The 20943-nt window shown below is 43.2% G+C and overlaps 2 protein-coding genes across 2 annotated transcripts in view; both read left to right on the top strand.

Moving 5' to 3' along the window:
* Positions 1–20943, top strand: part of LOC132571576 (zinc finger protein 420-like) — an 895908-nt gene that overhangs the window by 267192 nt on the left and 607773 nt on the right. The window lies entirely within an intron of this gene.
* LOC132570901 (zinc finger protein 658B-like) overlaps positions 6731–20943 on the top strand; it is a 39467-nt gene continuing 25254 nt past the window's right edge. The window contains exon 1 of the mRNA XM_060237539.1: positions 6731–8228. Within this exon, the coding sequence (XP_060093522.1) occupies positions 6731–8228 (1498 nt within the window). The remainder of the gene's footprint in view (positions 8229–20943) is intronic.

The raw sequence follows: 20943 nt of genomic DNA, 5'->3' as shown, positions 1-20943 counted from the left end.
GCGTCTTCTCAGCCTCTCAAGAGAATGCAAAAAGTGCTTCCGTTGATCCTGTATTCCTTGAATAAAGGGCTTGCAAAAAGTATTGTCAGTTTCACATATCGATTTCAGTGCAAAGTGGGGGCCTTCTGAGGATGGCCTGGATCGATCTCTCAGGGATTTCTTTGGCACTGTAGGAAACTTTCTTGGTTATTTATTCAGGGTAGTTGATTGATTATTTTGGCGTCAGCCCCCTAGAGGTTGGTTACTCTGTTAGGCAGCAGTTTTGTTCAGCTTTGGAAGCGGAGTTTGTCGGGATAAGCGATAATTAGTGTAAGAAAAGTTAACTGTATGAAACTGGTGTTCTCTTGCTGGTCCTTTTCATTCTGCAAACCAACAACCGAAGCTGGCCTTTTGGGGAGTGGGATGAGTTAAGAAGGGGTGGGGGCTGGGGGAAGGGAAGTCCAGCCTGCACTGGCTGCAGCCCCATCCTAACCTCCGGATGTGGGGCCAGTGTGGGGCTGGGGCTGCCCAGCAGAGGAGAGGAACATTTGAAATACCCCTGTTGCCAAGTTGGTGAGCGCCTAGCAAGCCCATTGGTGCTCATGCAAACACCACCCAAGCCCACCAATCAGAGCATTAGGCGACTCCCCTGACAGGCAGAGAGGGGTGGAGCTTGCTGATGTGGCCACACCCCCAATATATACAAGGCCTGGAGGAACAAAGGCCACACAAGAATCCACCCCTGTGAGGAACATGGCATGTAAACACACGGAGGAACCGCGCCTGCTCCAAACGCATCGCCCTGCCCCATCCCTCCACAGCTCACTTGGCAGAGACAGATGTGACAGGATGCCAGATTCCCCCTCCTGCACTGGGGTTAGGGTGGGAGGACAGGCATCCTTTTGCCAGGCGAGAGAGGCACAGACCCCCAGGCAGCACAACAGGGAGAAACGCCAGAGCACAGTCCCAGGAGGGGTGGGGTGGGGGGTTCAGATCTTGTTCAGGGAGATGCCGACAAGACTTTGAAGCCTGCGTTTTGGGAGTCAGGAGGCCCAGAAAGGAATCCCAGATGGGAACATATGAATGAATCATTCATGCTGATTGGCTTCTCGCAATGGCAGGTATTTTGGCTGACCCTCCCCCCAACTACCATCTCCACCACTGAGATAATTAGTAGCCATGCAAAGGTCTTCAGAATCTTTTCATAGGCTTTATTCCAAATAGTCTGGAAAATGGCCCTTCTTTCAGGGTGAGTGGGAATACGGGGCCGGGAGAAAACCGATAATTCTCTGGATGAAGGACTTGTGTTATATTTCCTGCTTCTCTTGGGGAATGGAGGCTGTACTTATATGTGCATCTATGTGTCTGCAGGTTTGTGTGTGTATGTATCTTCCTTTTGACACACTCCTGTGTCTCTCTCCATCCCCTCAGGGAGAAGCCTCCTTTTTGTTGCCAAGTTAATAAAGGCAGCTTTTCAGAGACGGAGTTGACTCAAGAGAAGGAGAAGGAGATGGAAGAGCAGGACCCAGAAGGACCTGGAGCTGGCAAGAGAGCAAGGAAGAGTCCCCATCCCATCCCACCTGGAAGTGGTGCTGAATTCTGGGAAAGAGCTGTGCCAGAGGTCCTGTCTAAAGACACCACGACCTCAGATGTACACTGCCAACACTTCCGGCAGTTCTGCTACCATGAGGCCGATGGGCCCCGAGAGCTTTGCAGCCAGCTCCATGGACTTTGCAGCCAGTGGCTGAAGCCGGAGAGGCACACCAAGAAGCAGATCCTGGACCTGGTGATCCTGGAGCAGTTCCTGACTCTCCTGCCCCAGGAAATGCAGGGCTGGGTCAGAGGATGTGGGCCGGAGACCAGTTCCCAGGCAGTGGCCCTGGCCGAAGGTTTCCTCCTGAGTCAGGCAGAGGAGAAGAGGCAGGCAGAACAGGTGAGGGGATTCTCTCCTGTTTGTCTAATTCAAGCAACTAAATCTGACCTTATCTTAAAGTTTCCTTGCCAGATAATTGCCCAGAGCTTCTTCTGCTAGAAGATTTCTGATCCCTGCAGGTACCTCACCATCTCTGCTGAGAGAAGGGTGCAGAATCTGGGAGTGGGGCAGGATCCCTTCCTTGGTCTCTTTTCCATTCCATCTCTTACCGCTCTCCCTGGCTGCTGTTTCAGATGTGGGGACCCCCTTTGGAGATGGAAGCTGAAATCCCTGAGGCAGAAGGGGCTTCCTTGGAGCAGGGGCAGAGGGTGCAGGCTGTGGAGCATGGCCAAGACACCCTCTTCTGTGGTAAGGACTCCTTGTATCATCAGCCAGTATGTAAATGGCTGATGACACCTTGTAAATCAGCCAGTATCATAATGCCTCTGTATAAATTGATGGTGCGGTCTCATTTGGAGTACTGTGTGCAGTTCTGGTCGCCGCACCTCAAAAAGGATATTATAGCATTGGAGAAAGTTCAGAAAAGGGCAACTAAAATGATTAAAGGGCTGGAACACCTTCCCTATGAAGAAAGGTTGAAACGCTTAGGGCTCTTTAGCTTGGAGAAACGTCGACTGAGGGGTGACATGATAGAAGTTTACAAGATAATGCATGGGATGGAGAAAGTAGAGAAAGAAGTACTTTTCTCCCTTTCTCACAATACAAGAACTCGTAGGCATTCGATGAAATTGCTGAGCAGACAGGTTAAAACGGATAAAAGGAAGTACTTCTTCACCCAAAGGGTGATTAACATGTGGAATTCACTGCCACAGGAGGTGGTGGCGTCCACAAGCATGGCCACCTTCAAGAGGGGTTTAGATAAAAATAAGGAGCAGAGGTCCATCAGTGGCTATTAGCCACAGTGTGTGTGTGTGTATATATATATATATATTTGGCCGCTGTGTGACACAGAGTGTTGGACTGGGTGGGCCATTGGCCTGATCTAACATGGCTTCTCTTATGTTCTTATGTTCTTGTGCCTGGGTGCAGTTGGGGCAGCATGTGAATGTGATGGGTAGAGAGTTCAGGTCAGGGGGAGGGGGCAAGGATACATATTTTTACAGACAACACAGAAGTAATTGGTGGCACTCAATGTCCACAAACTGTGATGCCTCTAAAGGGAGATTACACAAATTCCTGGAGGTCAGTGTCTCTCATTATATTAAAAAAAAAATCACATCTCACCTTCCTTCCATCAGAGTCTCAATTTGCCAAGGTGGGGGGAAGGTAGATCAGCCTCAGCAGAGCTCTTCAGCCTGGTGAATAAAGGGAACCTTCAACTTCTGGGGCAGCCGAATTCTGAAAACGTGTCCCTGGGGGCAAATAATAATGGGGAACTGTGGCTTCTGTGCTTGTGCTTGAAGGGTCACCTGGGGGGCTGCTGTGGGCAGCAGGGGGTGGAGGAGGGATGGCAGGCGATGGCCCAGCACTGCCAGGAACTTTGGGGAGGGTCTTGGGGTGGGACTTGGGACAGATGTGGTATCTTGTTGAAGTTGCATCTGGCTCAAAACCTGGTTGTGAACTTAGCATGCCCAGAGACACTCTGAAAAATCATTCTTGTTACCTTCAACTCTCCAGAACTGCTTGATTCACGTCTGGTACATGGTGATGGTGAAGTTTCATGCTACGGCATTTCCACCAACCCCTTACCCTCTCCATAGAGCAGGGGTGGCTAACGTTAGCTCTCCAGATGTTTTTTGCCTACAACTCCCATCAGCCCCAGCCAGCATGGCCAATAGCTGGGGCAGATGGGAGTTGTAGGCAAAAAACATCTGGAGAGCTACCCTTGGCCACCCCTGCCATAGAGGAAACCCAAGTCTCACAGAAGTCTGAAATATTCTGGCAGCATTTATAATCCCTGAGGCTCATAGGTCCCTGGTGCTTCTCTTCTGCCTCTCCCAGAATGTAATAAAAAGTATTTTAAAAATCTGTTCAACATATATAGGGTAAGGTTTCACAACCCCAGAAAGCAGGTGTGTGAAGCAGGGAACAAATAAACAAACACCCTTCCTTCCTCCCTTGTCTCATGAACAGGCAGTGAAGAGATGCTGTTGAGCCTTCATATTTTCAGAAGGGTGGAGATGGCTGCTGAACCTGCAATCCAGGTAGGAGAGATTGTGGGGGGGGCACAGTCCAAGTCCCTCCTATTTTCTCAGAGGAGTTTTTGCTCCTTCTGTTTCTACAAGGAGTCTGTGTGAGAGATCCCTTGAATACTATTCCATTTACCCATCCTAAGCCTTCCTTTCCATATCTTCCCAGACAACTCCCTTCCATTGTGCAGTCTCTGCCAGGCGTGATCTCTGAAGAAGAGGGAATCTGCTTTTTCTTCCAGGGTCCCTTTTCCTTGGAGGAGGTGTCCGTCTCTTTCACGGAGGCAGAGTGGGCCCTGCTGGATCCGGGACAAAGAGCTCTGTACAGGGAAGTCATGCTGGAGAACTATGAGAATGTGGCCTCTCTGGGTAAGGATCTTTCATGGGTGCCGTTCCGTTGTGATGAGGAATGAATCCAAATACTGAATAGCACTGCATCATTCTGAGGCACGTCCTACCACTAGGGGAGGGGCTGTGGCTCCCTGGCAGAGGATCTGTGGGGAATAAAAAGGTCCCCAGTTCAATCGGCAGCATCTCCAGAGAAAAGGGTCAGATAGGAGGTGAAGGGAAAGACCTCTGCCTGAGACCCTGGAGAGGCAATGCTGGACTGAGCAGATGATACTGACTCCAAGGGACCAAAGGTCTGATTCAGGATAAGGAAATTTCATGTATTCCTAGAATTGGAACTGACCTCTGGGGTCATCTGGGGGGAGGGGGCAGAAATGCCCATATGCAGCATGCAGCAACACAAGGCGAAAGAACTGCCAACAGCATCCTTAAATTCTGTCATGCAAAAGGGGCTCTTGACACCCAAAAGGTATTTCAAGTGAAGGCAGTTTCAGAAAGGCTCTGTGGCGCTCTGATCGGCCCTTCCTCTTCCAGTTCTGCTGCTCTTCAGAGGGTTCAGACCAAATTCCTTAGAGCGAACCTGCAGGTCCCCAGATGTGTCCCGAATGTACTGACATGACTAGAAACTGGCACTTTAAAAATGGAAGGCAAAATGGCTTCACTCCATCACTGGCTGGAATGGAACTTTCAACCTGAGGGACTAGTCTGGGGTGGCCAAACCGTGGCTCTTTCACACAGATCGTGTGGCTCCCAAAGCTCCCACTGCCCTGTCGGCCAGTTTGGAGGAGGCATTTGTCTTTAAATCACTTTTCAAAGCAAAGCCAGCTGGAAGCTTGGAGAATGCAGTAAAAGTTGATTTCATTTCACCTCTCTCTCCCTCCTTGGTCCCCATCTATTTTCCTTCCTCCCTCCCTCCCTTCTTCCTTCCCGTCTTTCCTTCCTTCCTTCCACCCTCAATTCCTTCCTTCCATCCTCCCTCCCTTCCACCCTCCCTCTATTCCTCCCTTCCACCCTCCCTCCCTCCCTTCCTTCCTCCCTTCCTCCCTAACTTCCTCCCTCCCTCCCTTCTTCCCTCCCTCCATGCCTTCCTCCCTTCCTTCCTAACTTCCTCCCTCCCTTCCTCCCTCCATGCCTTCCTTTCTTCCCTCCTTTCTTCCCTCCTTTCTTCCTTCTTTCCTCTTTTCCTCCCTCCCTCCCTTCCTCCCTTCCTCCCTCCCTCCCTCCCTTCCTTCCTTCCTTCCTTCCTTCCTTCCTTCCTTCCTTCCTTCCTTCCTTCCTTCCTTCCTTCCTTCCTTCCTTCCTTCCTTCCTTCCTTCTCTCAAACATCTGACATTCATGTCTTGCAGCTCTCAAAACCCTAAACTTTATTCCATGTGGCTTTTACATTAAGCAAGCTTGGCCACCCCTGGACTAATCCATTTGCTATGATCCAATACTTCTCAAGCTAAATGGTTGAAATCGGTGCATAACAAATCACAGTTACTTGGATTTCCCCCTCCCCAGGTGATTCTAGCCATGACCTGGGCTCAGGCCAAGGTAGTTCTTAAACTGAGGATGTAGAGAGACAAGCAGGTCTTCGGCGACATTCCAAATGCAGAGTGCCCAGTCAAACTGGATATGGTTCAGTCTGAATAGCATATCAAACACACCTTGATGTAAAGAAAAAGCAGAAAAGCCTTCACAGTGGCTAGATGTGAGTCTCTCCCCTCTGTGGTGCTTGAGGGCAAATTCAGAAGAGAAAATATTGAGCATCTGATGCTGATAAGTTAGTGGTATCATGAGTTAGATTAATTCAGCCTCTTATTAAAGAGATGTCTGGGCAGATAAACGGGTGGGGGAGGTATTCTTAAATATTAATTCTTCTTGGGAAAACGTGGATGTGTGGTTCAGATCCGCCAAACTTTCCTCCTATAGTCATATAGATGCTGTTAGAACTTACTCTCTTTCCAAGTGGTAACAGTTTCTCTCTATTCCAGCAGGAGATGAGCAGAGGAATGTGGAGGGTGAGGAACTTCATGAGAAAATGCCACATAGAGTTAAAAATGAAAACTTGAACAAAATTGTCAGGAATCAAGGCAAACCTAAGAGAAGGAAAGGTGGTGGTATGGTTGAGAAGCATGATGGAAGAAAGCAGAATGTACGTTTTCCAAAGCACTGGATAATGAAGACAAGGAAATCCATTCAGTGTGGAAAGTATTTCAGAAATAGATCACAGCTCCTTGTACACCAACCAATAAAGAGAGAGGAGAAACCTTCTGAATTCTCAGAAATGAGTAATAAATTCAGTCAGAGTAGAATCTTTCAGCTGCACCAAAAAACCCACCAAGGAGAGAGAACTTTTATGTGCCCAGAGAGTGGAAAGAGATTAAGTAAGAGTGGCAGTCTTCAATATCATCAGAGACCCCACACAGGGGGAAAACCTTTTGAATGCTCAGAGTGTGGAAAGAGATTCAGCCGGAGTGGCAGTCTTCAAAGTCATCAGAGAACCCATACAGGGGAAAAACCTTTTGAGTGCTCAGAGTGTAGAAAGAGATTCAGTCAGAGTAGCACTCTTCAAAATCATCAAAGAATCCATACAGGGGAAAAACCTTCTGAGTGCTCAGAGTGTGGAAAGAGATTCAGTTGGAGTGGCTATCTTCAAAGTCATCAGAGAATCCACACAGGCGGGAAACCTTTTGAATGCTCAGAGTGCGGAAAGAGATTCAGTCAGAGTAAAACTTTTCAACATCATCAGAGAACCCACACAGGGGAGAAACCTTTTGAATGCTCAGAGTGTGGAAAGAAATTCAGTCGGAATGGCAGTCTTCAACGTCATCAGAGAATCCACACAGGGGAGAAACCTTTTGAATGCTCAGAGTGTGGAAAGAGATTCAGTCGGAGTAGCAGTCTTCAAAATCATCAGATTATTCACACAGGGGAGAAACCTTTTGAATGCTCGGAGTGTGGAAAGAGATTCAGTTGGAGTAGCAGTCTTCAAAGTCATCAGATTACCCACACAGGGGAGAAACCTTTTGAATGCTCAGAGTGTGGAAAGAGATTCAGTCGGAGTGGCCCTCTTCAAAATCATCAGAGAATCCACACAGGGGAGAAACCTTTTGAATGCCCAGAGTGTGGAAAGAGATTTCGTCGGAGTGGCCATCTTCAACATCATCAGAGAATCCACACAGGCCAAAAACCTTATGAATGCTCAGAGTGTGGAAAGAGATTCAGTCGGAGTGGCTATCTTCAAAGTCATCAGAGAATCCACACAGGCGGGAAACCTTTTGAATGCTCAGAGTGCGGAAAGAGATTCAGTCAGAGTAAAACTTTTCAACATCATCAGAGAACCCACACAGGGGAGAAACCTTTTGAATGCTCAGAGTGTGGAAAGAAATTCAGTCGGAATGGCAGTCTTCAACGTCATCAGAGAACCCACACAGGGGAGAAACCTTTTGAATGCTCAGAGTGTGGAAAGAGATTCAGTCGGAGTGGCCCTCTTCAAAATCATCAGAGAATCCACACAGGGGAGAAACCTTTTGAATGCTCAGAGTGTGGAAAGAGATTCAGTTGGAGTAGCAGTCTTCAAAGTCATCAGATTACCCACACAGGGGAGAAACCTTTTGAATGCTCAGAGTGTGGAAAGAGATTCAGTCGGAGTGGCCCTCTTCAAAATCATCAGAGAATCCACACAGGGGAGAAACCTTTTGAATGCCCAGAGTGTGGAAAGAGATTTCGTCGGAGTGGCCATCTTCAACATCATCAGAGAATCCACACAGGCCAAAAACCTTATGAATGCTCAGAGTGTGGAAAGAAATTCATTCAGAGTACCAATCTTCAACGTCATCAGAGAATCCACACAGGCAGGAAACCTTTTGAATGCTCAGAGTGTGGAAAGAGATTCAGTCAGAGTAGCACTCTTCAACTTCATCAGAGAATCCACACAGGGGAAAAACCTTTTGAGTGCTCAGAGTGTGGAAAGAGATTCAGTCAGAGGAGGAATCTTCAACAGCATCAGAGAACACACAGAGGGGAGAATCTTTAGAATTCTCAATGTCCGGTCCCGGCTCGTCACTCGTGGACTTGTTAATGGCCCCAAGGGTGGCTTTCATGATGGGAAATGAATGAGAGCACGCCCCCTCTTTAAACTTGCTGATTAGCCGTTCGTCCATCACCCTCTGTTACTGCAATGGCAGCTCTCATCCCGTTGGGTCCAGTGAGGGTAAGGGGAGCAGGCAATGGGAGAACAGTCATGCATCGGAGAATCCAAACAGGAGAAGTAGTTCAGTGCTTAGAGTGTGAGAGAAGATTCAGTTAGAGTGGCACTCTTCAACTGCATCGAATTACCTACACATGTGGGAGGAAACTTTTGAGTGTGCAGATTTTCATTTTTCATTTCATTTTACTTGATTTATATCCCTCCCTCCCCACCGAGGTGGCTCAGGGCCTCAGATTATGAAAAGAGATTCAGTCAGCGTGACAATTTTCAGGGGCATATATGAACTCATAGAGGTGAGAAACCTTTTGAATTTCTTTCAAAGTAGTTCAGTCAAAGCAGTTCTCTTCTGCTGTGTCAAGGAACCCACACAGGGGGATCCATGCAACCTCTTCAACTGTAAAAAGAGCTTTCCTCCTACTTCATATCTTAACGACAGCCACAGACCACAAAAAGTATTGAAAAGATGCCAATTGCTGTAAAAGGCTGAAATCCACAAAAGAAACCTTATTCTAATCAGAAAGGAACGTTATAAGTGCTTGGGCAGGGTATAAATCTGCATTCTTTTTCTTCTTTTAGGGTTGTGTCCAGTGTCAGCTTGAGGATCAACAAAGTTTTATTCTGAGTTTAGCCTTCCATGTGCAAGCACACTTTTTCAGGTAGTGAAAGAGAACTTCCTCAAGCCTTCCATCTAGGTAGAAAGGGGGTGGGCAGGGAGCTTCCGGTTTTGGTCATGGAGGATTGAGCTGCACTTCAGCAGACGGGCAGATCAGAACCTCTGTTCTGGGCAGAGAAGGTGATTTCAACACCTGCTGCCTACCCCTTCCAGGCAGGGAGGGGGCTAAGACATGCATGTGAAGTTCTGAGGGGATTTACTTTGGCTGACGAGGAACTCCAGTGGGGTTTCTATTTGGCTTTGACGAGTCCCCCGAGAAGGACTGCATTACATCGTCTACAGAGGATCTCTGAGGCCGTTAACTGGCTTAAATCCACCAAGATACAAAGCTTCTATGAGACTGCTTAACATCTGAGAACTTAAGGAGCAGTGGGAAGAAGGATAAAAGAACTGAAGGTAATAGATCTATATCTATCACTCCGGGGCGAATAAAAGACTACATAAATTTAAAAGCAAAGGTCTGAAGCCACAAAAGCAATAATATATCTAGGAGTGTAAAGGAGGGGTGGAAATTTGGACTTTAAAATTGTGAGAAACAAGCTTCAAAGAGGAAAAACAGACATTGTTTGGCATGCCTGCAGTTTGAACAGAAAGCTCCTCCCAGAAGATCGGCTGAGCTGGTGACTTTGAAACAACGTGAGACTTCATAACCATAGATAATTAGAGACTTCATAACCATAGACTTCGTGTCAAAAAAGGAAGGGAAGTAAAGGATGGCGCCATTAAGAGAAGGGAAAAACAGCAAGTCCTCCAGCCCTCTAGGACCCAAAACCATAGAGAAGTATCAGATGCCATTAAAAGAAGGTCAATATTTTAAAAGTTAATAAAAAGAAGTCTGGACATTGAAAAATAGCAGAGCCGGCAGATATCATCATTAAAAGGTAAAAACTATTGGACTATATACTTAAAACTAATTTTGGTGCTGTTTTAGAGAAAAAAGGAAAAAAGATTTTAAACTGACAGAAAAACTGCGGCTGCCATTTTGTGGAAAAAAAATTTTTTTTTTAAATTAATATCTTGATTTAGGAGTATCGGAGAACGGAGGTTTGGGGCTTATTTAACAGGGCATGATATACTCTATAAGACTGTGTGCTCGAAATTTGAATTAGAGAGGTCAGCTTTTGAACTTATTTAAAGCAACAGCTAAGCAGCCATGATGGAGCTGAGATCAGCAATAAGGCAGCAACGTACGAGGGCTGAATCACTTGAAAGAGAGGGAATGGCTAAATCTAAACCAGACAAGACAGATAAAGCAGAATGGCAAGCAGCAATGGATGCTATGGAAGCAAGATTGGCAAATATAATTAGAGAAACAAAAGCAGAGCTAAAAAGAGACATTGAGACAAGTGCAGAAGATGTGAAAAAAGATTTGAAAAAAAAATAAGGAAGATCTCAGAAAAGACTTACAAGCAGCTTTGCAGAAAGTAGAAGATAAGGTGAAAGACCTGGATATGAGAATGGACTGTGTAGATTCCACTATGGAAAAATTGCAGGAGAAAGCATTACTAGCTGACTGTAAATTTATGGAGAACCAACTACGACTAAGAGGTGTGCCTGAGTCTTCTACTACTGATCTAAGGACATAAATAATTAAAATTATTGCTGAATTTTTAGGAGAGGACCCAGAAGTAACTGATTATTATGATTATTACTATGATTATATTTACATAGTAAATTCGGAATCTGCCAAAAAAAAAATAAACTACCAAGAGATGTGGTGGTAAGATTTGTGACAAGAGGCATGGTGGGGAGAATTCTTAGTAAACAACAAGAGCCCACTGGAGGTGAATGGCAGCAAAGTAAGAATTATGAAAGAACTGCCAAGGAAAGTCATCCGTGACAGGAGATACTATAAAAGGCTGAGAGAGGGGGGCGTGGCGTCGCACGCATAGGGAATGGACGCCTGAAAACAGAGCTCCTTACTTACCCCTGCCAAATCCACTTAAGCAAGCGCCCAGCGTTGTTGTTTGTTTTCTTTTTTTTCTTTAATTAGTATGGGAACAGTAGATGGTCAAAAATCCAGACCAAAAAGAAACCCAAGGAACTCTGTTAAAGACTATTTTCCCAAAAAGCCTAAGGCTAAGGCCTCAGGAAAAGCAAGCAGCCCTGCAAGCAAGATGGCGTCGGGAGAAGGGGAAAACACAGCAGCAGACCTAGCTTCATTTCGTTCTGAGGTAATGGAGGCTTTTCAAAAACTGGAAAAAAATATGACTGACAAAATATCTGCCATGATCCAGCCCCTTTCTGCTCAGTTGGAGGGTTTCAAAACGTCCTTAGAGAAGGTGGCAGAGACTGCAGATTCTGCTTTTAACATGGCATGTGCTGTGCAGGAGGACACTCAGTATTTTTATAAAAGAGATGAATGGGCCACTGATAAAATTATTGCACTTGAGAACCAACTGAAAATGGGGAATGTTAAAATTCGCGGGCTCCCCGAGAACTCTGCCTCTCCCTCTGACCTAAAATCTCTTATAGCCTCCTGGCTATCAAAGGCATTGGGTTTTTCTGAATCTGATCTTTGTGCCCTGGAGGCTGCATATAGAATTGGCCCTTTGCGCACACAGAAAACTTCGTTGCCTAGGGACATTTTAGTCCGTTTCTCTTCTGCCTCAGTTAAATCCAAGCTGCTGCAAAAAGCCCGGGCTATAAATCCACTTCTGCTAGGAGATTACAACATCCAAATTCTACAGGATTTGTCTTCTGAAACCTTGCAAAGGCGGAAAATTTTGAAGCCAATTATTGAAATCCTGAACAGGGAAAACATCAGATATCGATGGGTTGCTTCGTACAAGCTGCAAGTTACTGTACAGGATCGGTCGTTTGTCGCTGGAGGCCTTGACTCAGGCCTAAGCATGCTGAGAGATTTGAATCTTCCTGTTCCCACCGGCCTTATAGAAGCAGTCTCACATGTTCACTCAATAACTTCAGACACTAGATGGCGTCGTGTGCCTATGAACCGTCCTGATCGGCCTGTTTCTCCTAGAAGCTAAACACTGGAACTGTTGCTATGCAGAAATCTTCCCTTTTTTGTGTGGATTCTTGACGTCCCCCCCCCTTTTTTTTTTCCTGACATATAAGCTTTGCCTACTGAACTGCTGACTTATAAGCTTTGCCTACGTGTAACTCTGTCACGGCTTAGAAATATGCTGATGATTGTTTCGTGCCTATGAAGCAATGTTTATATACGAAATTGGGGGGTCCCCCCCTTTTTTTTTTTTTGGTTATTTATATCTTTTGAACACAATGTTATGAATGTGAGGGAGTTATTAATTCAAATCAACTCATTAAAGGAAATCTTCTTGGTTGATTGGGTATGCATGATTGGAAGAATGGGGTGACTTGGAATATATGGTTTGAGTAGGAGCTGGAATGGGGAGGCTGGGTGTTGAGTGAGGGAGTGGGAGAGAGGGAGGGAGAGAGAGTGAGTGAGGGGGGGTAGATCAGTGTGAGAAACTTGAATAGTATGATTAGGGTTTTATATCAATATATTTCTTTCTACTATGAGTTAATGAATTGTCAGGACCTTTTCCCTTCCTGTGTGAATTGTTGAATGGAAATGAATCTGTGAGACAGAGGGTGGGTAGGGAATGTATGTGTGTGTCAGTTTGTGCCTTATGCTACTATGAAGGTTTGGAAACTTGTTTCCCTCACCATCATATCTCCCTACATAGGCTTATAAGTGGCTGAAGGATAGTTGGTGGGGAGTGTTTGGGGAGACCAGTATTTAATAGCGTTCATAGTTCTGTTTAAAGTTTCATTGTATTTTTATCATAGTGTCTTAAGTCTTACAATAACTTTGTGATCGAGATCTGATGCTGTTACACATGGTATATTAGTTTGCCTGTAATTATCTTTAATTCACTAACCTGAGTTGGTAAAAGGCACAGGTTTTATTATATGTGGCTTTCTAGGCATTTTAGCCTTGACTCGATCAGCTTTGTTTGGCCTTTCATTATAAACTTTCTATACATTCGGCTCTGTTATTCTGTTTATAAATTTTATTTTTGCTGGGTTGATAGTGTTAAATATAAGCATTTTTGGCAGAGAGGGAGAATGGAGAACTTCAGTTTTTTTTAATTAGCTCCATTTGGTAGTTGTTGCTAGTTGTGTGGTGTCTTCAGTAACGAAGACTTCCGCTTCAAATTTATCCTTTTAAGTAAATAGTTGTTGTTTTCCCAAGTTTGGGTTAACAGAGTTGGAGGGTGAGTTAGTGGCTAGTGTCTGTTAATGCTAGACCACTGGTGTTGGTTATGGTTTTTTGTTTGTGTTACGGGCAGCATAACTGTATTGAATTATTATGGATTTAGTTGGAAGTTTTTTAAAGCCTTTGATCTGAAATCTGTCCTCATACCTTTGAAATTTGATCTACAGGATTCGCCTCTAGCTATCCTGGTGGCACCTGGGTTCAAAGCTATGAATTGCAATAATTTTGATAACCTTGGTTATTTCCTCTTTCAATTATGGCAGAGTGCCACTTGAAATTTCTATCTCTAAACTGTAATGGGCTAAATAATTTAATTAAGAAAAAACGGGTTGCCTCTGCCATCTCTCATCAGAAACCAGATATAGTTTTTTTGCAAGAAACTCACCTTAAGGGTAACCAGCCCAAGGTCTTCCAGTCAAAATTTTTTGCTCATCAATTTCAAGCTTACGGGTCCTCCAAAGCAAGAGGTGTGGCCATCTTAATAGGTAAATCAGTCCAATTCACTTTTGAAAATTCCTCAATTGACCCTAGGGGTCGGTATATTTTTATCAATGGGGTCTTTAATGGTAGCCCTTATACTCTGGCATCGGTGTATGCTCCAAATGATGGACAAATTGCATTTATTAAAGATACGTTGTCACAACTTCAAACTTTTCATAAAGGGCCCATTATTTTGGGAGGAGATCTCAACTATGTTGTCAATCCTTCTTTAGATAGATCTCAAAAAAGCCTGCTACCTCTATCTGCCAATAAATGGTCTCAATCAAAAGATTCGAATGGCCAAAATGATTTAGCTCAAATCTTTCAATCCTATAATCTGTCAGACATTTGGAGAAGCAGGCATCCAAAAGAAAGAGACTATACCTTCTTTTCTTCTCGTCATCAAACTTATTCCAGAATAGATTTTCTTTTAGTTTCGGATTCTATTTCTAACCTTTTTTTTAAAGTAGACATTGGCCCAATGATTTGGTCTGATCATGCATGGTTGGAAGGTTATATGTCAGGAATCACTGAAAGATCTTTTTCTTTTAATTGGAGATTGGATAGTAAACTACTGTCTATGAAATCGGTTACAGATTCCATTGAAAAAGACATTAAAGAATTTTTTCAATTCAATACTGAGTGTGGAGTACCTCAGCATATAGTTTGGGACTCGTTTAAAGCTGTAATTCGTGGCAGATTTTTGGCTATTGCCTCTTCGTATAAAAAAGAAAAAGACAAAATTAGATCAGATTTGGTTGCCAACATTACCAAATTGGAAGAGAAATTTAAAAAATTTGGTAGCAAAAAAACTTATTCAAAACTTCTTATAGAAAGGAAAAAATTAGAATCTTTTGACGTCTCCAAGATTCAAAAACAAATGGCTTATATAAAACAAAAATATTGGTTTCGAACTCCTCAATCCCTTAAACTCCTATCATGGAAGGTTAAAAAGAGAATATCCTCAATGGCTATTTCTTCCATTCGTTCTAAATCCGGTACCTTGAAACATTCCACTAAGGATATTGTAGGAGTTTTTAAAAAATACTATTCATCTCTATATTCCTCCCAGCATCCAGCATCAGACCTTATTTCATCTTTTTTAGACACTCACTCAGTTATTAAGCCTGTTTCTCCTGAGGTTAAATCCCTTTTGGACAAACCTTTTACTGCACTTGAAATACAGGAGACTATCAAGTCTATGAAATCCAATAAATCTCCAGGCCGAGATGGCTTTATACCAGAATTTTATAAATTTTTTAATACTTTGTTGGCTCCCATCTTGGCGGACGCCTGTAATCAGTTTGTACAGTCTGGTTCTTTTCCAGTTACTTGGTCACAGGCAAAAATCATTCTTCTTCCAAAGAAAGACAAAGACTTGCTAGACCCTAGTTCATACAGGCCGATATCGCTCCTTAATTGCGATTACAAGATTTTTACAGCAGCCCTGGTGGCTAGGCTTAATACTTTTATAGGGAACTACATTCATCCTGACCAATCGGGCTTTATCCCACACCGTGAGTTAACGGACAATACTAGAATGGTCCTTGATGTTATTCAATACTGCCGGAAATTTAATATTGAGTCTTCCTTTATCTTGTCTATTGATTTTGAAAAAGCCTTTGATTCCGTTGAAGTTCCTTATCTTACAACCTTACTGCAGAAAATGAATTTTGGCCCGAATTTTCTGAAGATAATCCATTCTTTATATAAGTCGCCTTCTGCTATTCTTTCTATTAATAATTTGGATTCTGCTGAATTTAATCTTTTCAGAGGGACGAGGCAAGGTTGCCCCTTGTCTCCTCTGCTTTTTGCAATCGCAATTGAACCTCTTGCTAATGCTATCCGTAATACCAATATTATTGCTGGTATCCCTATTAGAAAGAAACAAATTAAGGTGTCTTTGTTTGCAGATGACCTAGTGCTTTTTGTTACAAAACCTAAGACTTCTTTACCAGCTGTCTTTGATTTATTATCTGTATTTTCTTCTATATCGGGTCTTCGAGTAAACCCATCTAAAACCATTCTTTATCCCATCACAATTTCAGATGCTCTCCAAGATTCCATCTACTCAAATTATCACTTCAAAAAAATGGATAGATATTGGACATATTTGGGGATCAATATACCTTTAAAATTGGGAGATATTTTTAAAGTCAATCATCATTTATTGATTAAGGACATTCTTACTATGCAAAAGAATAAAAATTCTTCACTCATTCCCTGGAATGAAAAAATTCAGATTATTAAATCTTTTATTTTTCCCAAATTTCTGTTTTTATTTCGAGCCATTCCTATTCTTATTCCTGAGGACTTATTTGTGGGTTGGCGTCGTTCGTTCTTAAGATACATTTGGAACAAGGGCTTATCTAGAATAGGGTATGCAACTCTTATTCGTTCTAAATCCTCAGGTGGTCTGGCTCTTCCGGATCTGCATAAATTTTATGAAGCTGCCATTTTAGGAGGCCTTGTCAGATACCATGATGCTGATTTAAATTCAGGCTGGAAGGTCCTAGAAGATACCTATCTAAATAACAAATCGTTTCAATCTACATTATGGGAAGTTCCAAAGAAGAGACCTCCTAATATCTCCTCCAACCTTTTCCTTAAAGCCATTTTTCAGATTTGGGACAAACGCCGCCTCTTTTTAGCCCCTCCTATGTCTCCACTATCTCATTTTATGGATGTTTCTTGGTTTCAACCGGGGTTTTTTTACAAGTCTTTTCCAATTTGGAAAAAATATAATCTTTATAGGTTTGTGGATATTTTGTCCAATGGAAAAGTGCTCGACAAAAAATCTTTAGAAGAGAAAACTGGTGGGACAAAAATCCCATGGTTTGAATACTTGCAAATTAACAACTTGGTGACATCACTCTCAAAGAAATACAATTTCAATCGACCTCTTACTTTCTTTGAATCCTTGCTACAATCTCCTTTTTTAAAGCGGAAGGGACTGATTTCATTTATCTATAAGGGTTTGCTAGACATTGATGCTGTTGATTTGTTATCCTATCAAGAAATTTGGCAAAGGAATAGTTCAATTAATTTTCAGGAGGATGTTTGGCAACAAATCTGGTCATCTCCTTCGTTTGTTTCAAAATCATTGAATATACAATTACAAACTCAAAAAATTTTGTTCCGGTGGTATTTAACACCTCAGAGATTAAGCCATATGGCGATAAATCAATCCTCCAAATGTTGGAAAAATTGTGGAGAGGTGGGCACATTTATACACTGCTGGTGGTCTTGCCCGAGGGTGCAGTCGTTTTGGGCAGTAATTGTGGCAAAAATCAAGGATATCACGGGCTATAGTTTACCCTTAAGATTGGAACTCATTTTGCTTGACTGTTGGAAAGGTATTTCTATTACTTCTCTCAATAAATCCCTGATATCCCTTTTACTAGCTGCTGCTAAAATGGTGTTAGCCCAATTTTGGAAATCTCCCAATATTCCTCCAGTTAAAGCCTGGTATGCTAAAATCTGGGAGGTCTATGCTATGGACAAGATAGCAGATAGTTTATGCAATATAAATAATTCAGAAGGTAACGATTCTCTGATGTACAAGTGGCTTCCATTTCTTAAATTTTCTTTTAGTCCTGTAGATCAGATGCGTACATGTATTCCTGGTAGATATTATGACATTATTAATTTGATGTAATTAACATATGGACAGAGTACTTATTTTTTAATTCAGCTGCCAAGTATGTATGTATGTGTGAATGTATGTATGTGTTGTTTTGTTTGTATTTTGTGTATATATATATATTCTGTTTTCTTCTGGTATGCTATGCTTATACACAAAGAATGATTGCAGATACAGTCATTGATTGCTTTATTTGTATGTTTACTAAATTCAATAAAAAAGTTTTTGGACATTAAAAAAAAAAATAAGTATATAAAGTTAAAAAAAAGAATCAAAAAAAAAAAAAAAAAAAAAAAAAGGCTGAGAGAAAAGCTGAGAGAAAAAGAAATAAGATACAGATGGGAACTTCCAGAGGGTTTGAGTTTTGAATTCAAAGGACGGAGATTTACCATCACAACCATTCAGCAAATGACAATTTTTTTGAGGGGGCACAAAGACTTTGGAGAACAGTTGGCGATCTTTGACAGTGGTTAAATAATTTGGTATATGCTTTCAGCTGCACGGACATTGTTTGCGCAAATGTGGAAACAAGACAAAATATCAGAAAGATGGGAATGGATTTTGAAAGTTATGTATCGGAGCGAAATGGACAAATTTATGAGAATCTTAAAAGAATAAGATTTAGAGAAATTTAAAAACGACTGGGGATAGTTTCAACAAATTTATTGAAAAACAATGGAACGTTAAAGGACATTTGGTGATTTTTGACAATGATTAACCTTTAAAGAAACGATGTGTGGATTATAGTTTAAAAGACAATGATTAAGAAGAAATACCATGAAGATGGATTATAACTTTTGAGCTTTTTGGAGAAAGATTTTCTAATAGACAAAGCTTTTTACCTTATAACAAATTAGATTAAATAACGATATGGGGACGTTTGATGAGGGGGAACATGCACTCCTGGGGGTCACAAAAGGGTGGGGGGTGGGGTGGAGGAAATGTGATATATGTGCATTAACATTTAATGACAAACAAAAATATGCTATTAAATTGTTTTGAAACCAAAGAAAGAGGGTGGGTGGAGGGTTAGTTGCCAGGAAAGGCCAGTTAGAGTCAAGATGCAGAATGAACTGGGCTCTGACTTGGGTAGCCCCGGCAAGCCTGATCTTGTCATATCTCAGAAGCCAAGCAGGATCGACTCTGGCAAGGGCTTGGATGGGAGACCTCCTTGGAATACCAGCAGTGGGGAAGCAGAGGCAGGCTTTATTTAGCTACCTCCCTGAATATCCTCCAGGCCTCCAGCAGGGGTCAGTCACCAGAGGTCATCATGGCCTTCAGATGGACACACACACGGTCATATGAAAATACAGAAGAAGAAGAAGGAGAGGCATCACTCACGGGTCATAAGTATAGCTGAGTCTGGACGAAAGCAGCTGGTAAAACCTAAGCCAGGGGTGTCCAAACTGTGACTTGGGAACCACACGTGGCTCTTTCATGCATATTGTGCCGCTCCCAGAGGTCAAGGAGGAACTTAATTAAGGCTTACTCTCAAGTAAGCTTGCTTCACACTGGGATCACAGTCAGCCTCTGAGCACTTACCCATAGATAGGCAGATATTTCCACTGTGAGTGAAGGGAGGAAGGAGGGGGAAATAGGCAGGCTTGAAAGCACTTTTCCTGCACCACACAGATCACCCAGGGACCTAGAGCGAGGAAAGACAGTGCAAGAACTGAGAGAGCCACTGGAAGGAGAGATGGAATTAAAGGGGGCAGTGCTGGGTTCCCCCCTTAGTTTCATAGCTCTTGGAGGAGTTGTATTTACTAACCTAGGTATCATGGCAAATAGAGATACATGATGCAAACGGAGGCGAGAGATTTATATAATGCTTGTGTGTATCCTTCTCCCACTGGTGTCAAAAAATAATTTCCTAACCTTTCCTTATGATGGTCTTATGGGGACTGTTATTCCCAGGTTTTGTTTTTTAAAAAAAGTCTCCTCCTAGCATGGTCATATTGTCAAGGGCATACATATGCATTTATCTTTCTGTGCAAAAAAAAAAAAAGTATTAAAAGAAAGACGTGTATAATGCTTGTTCATGTCTTGTGTCTCTCAAACATCTGACATATAATCTGTTTGGCTCCTAATTTAACAAGTTTGGCCACTTGTGACAGTTAAAGTGGCAGTTAAAAACAACAACAGAATAGTAAAAAGACTCTGTTGTGCCTATGAAACAACAGAAGAGATTATTTTTCCACCTGTGAAACTGAATGTCTGGTTCCCAACAGCTGAATGATCAAGGACAGTCCATTTGTAAGAATAGCTCTTTATTGATACATGAAGGTCAGGGAAAGATGGGTCTTGCGAAAACTGGCTTTGGTGGGCACTTGACCTCTACTTATACCTATTGTAGCAACCGTTATCTATTCAAACCCAAGGCACGAAGGAAGCGATCCCTCCCCCAAGAGTTCTTCCCAGGCCCCTCGTAGGTGCAGACATAATCAGCCAAGATTACCTTGGCCATCCCCGAGACTAGGCAGAAAGAATGCTTCACTCATTACATAGAGTTAGAAGCGGTGCAAAGCAGAGACAGTGGAAAGTGAAAGTGATTCAAGATAAATGGCAAGAGTCCCTCTTGACACTGAACAGCTCTTCTAAAGGACACAAACGCAGGAAGGCATATGAGAATGTGAAAATACAAAAAAACAGGGGTTAAATAAGCCTGTCAGGCCAAAGTACACAATAGGCACAATATCTTCCCCACAAGAGCCCCCATTTTCCCTCCAGGATGCTCCAGGCTTCTATGGTTTCCTCCTCCCTCTCCTCTTTCAACAGAAAGTCCCTCCCCCAATCAATCCCATGTCAGGGAGTGCAGCCAATGGCATTGCTCTTCCATACATGTGTTTCCCGTCTCCCCCCTGCAGATGCATCTATGGGAGGGATATATTCCTTGCAGCGCATCCTTGCCTGCCCACCCCTCGCTGTCGTCTGAGCTCTGCTGACCAAGTAAGGGGGGGCTGCCCCTGGGGGAGTGTTTGCATTCCGCCTTCTTGCCTGGGAGGGCCAAGGGAAGTCCAGCCTAGGTTTTTTTGGGGGTGGTGGTGGTGAATTTGGGTTTGCTGGCACTTCTTTGCGTTTGGGCACCCCTGGGGTTACGCCCCTGGCAGGGTCCGGCCTAGAGACCAGGGGGCTGGGAAAGACAGGGCAGCCAGAGGGAGGATGGGGGGGGTGGCTGCTGGGGATTTGTGCTGCAAGTGGGACACAGTTGCCAACCTCCAGAGAAGATTTGAAAAAACAGAACTTTGACAATGTCACTGTGTTTAACATATATCTATTCAAATGGAGATATTAGTAACAAATTTTGCACAAAACCAAATTCCCAAAGCTGAGTCCAGGCGCAGCAAACTTCAGAAGAGCGG

Source organism: Heteronotia binoei, chromosome 5 (genome assembly GCF_032191835.1).
Source record: "Heteronotia binoei isolate CCM8104 ecotype False Entrance Well chromosome 5, APGP_CSIRO_Hbin_v1, whole genome shotgun sequence".
NCBI classification, from domain to species: Eukaryota; Metazoa; Chordata; class Lepidosauria; order Squamata; family Gekkonidae; genus Heteronotia; species Heteronotia binoei.
This window is presented reverse-complemented; position numbering and strand designations above follow the sequence as displayed.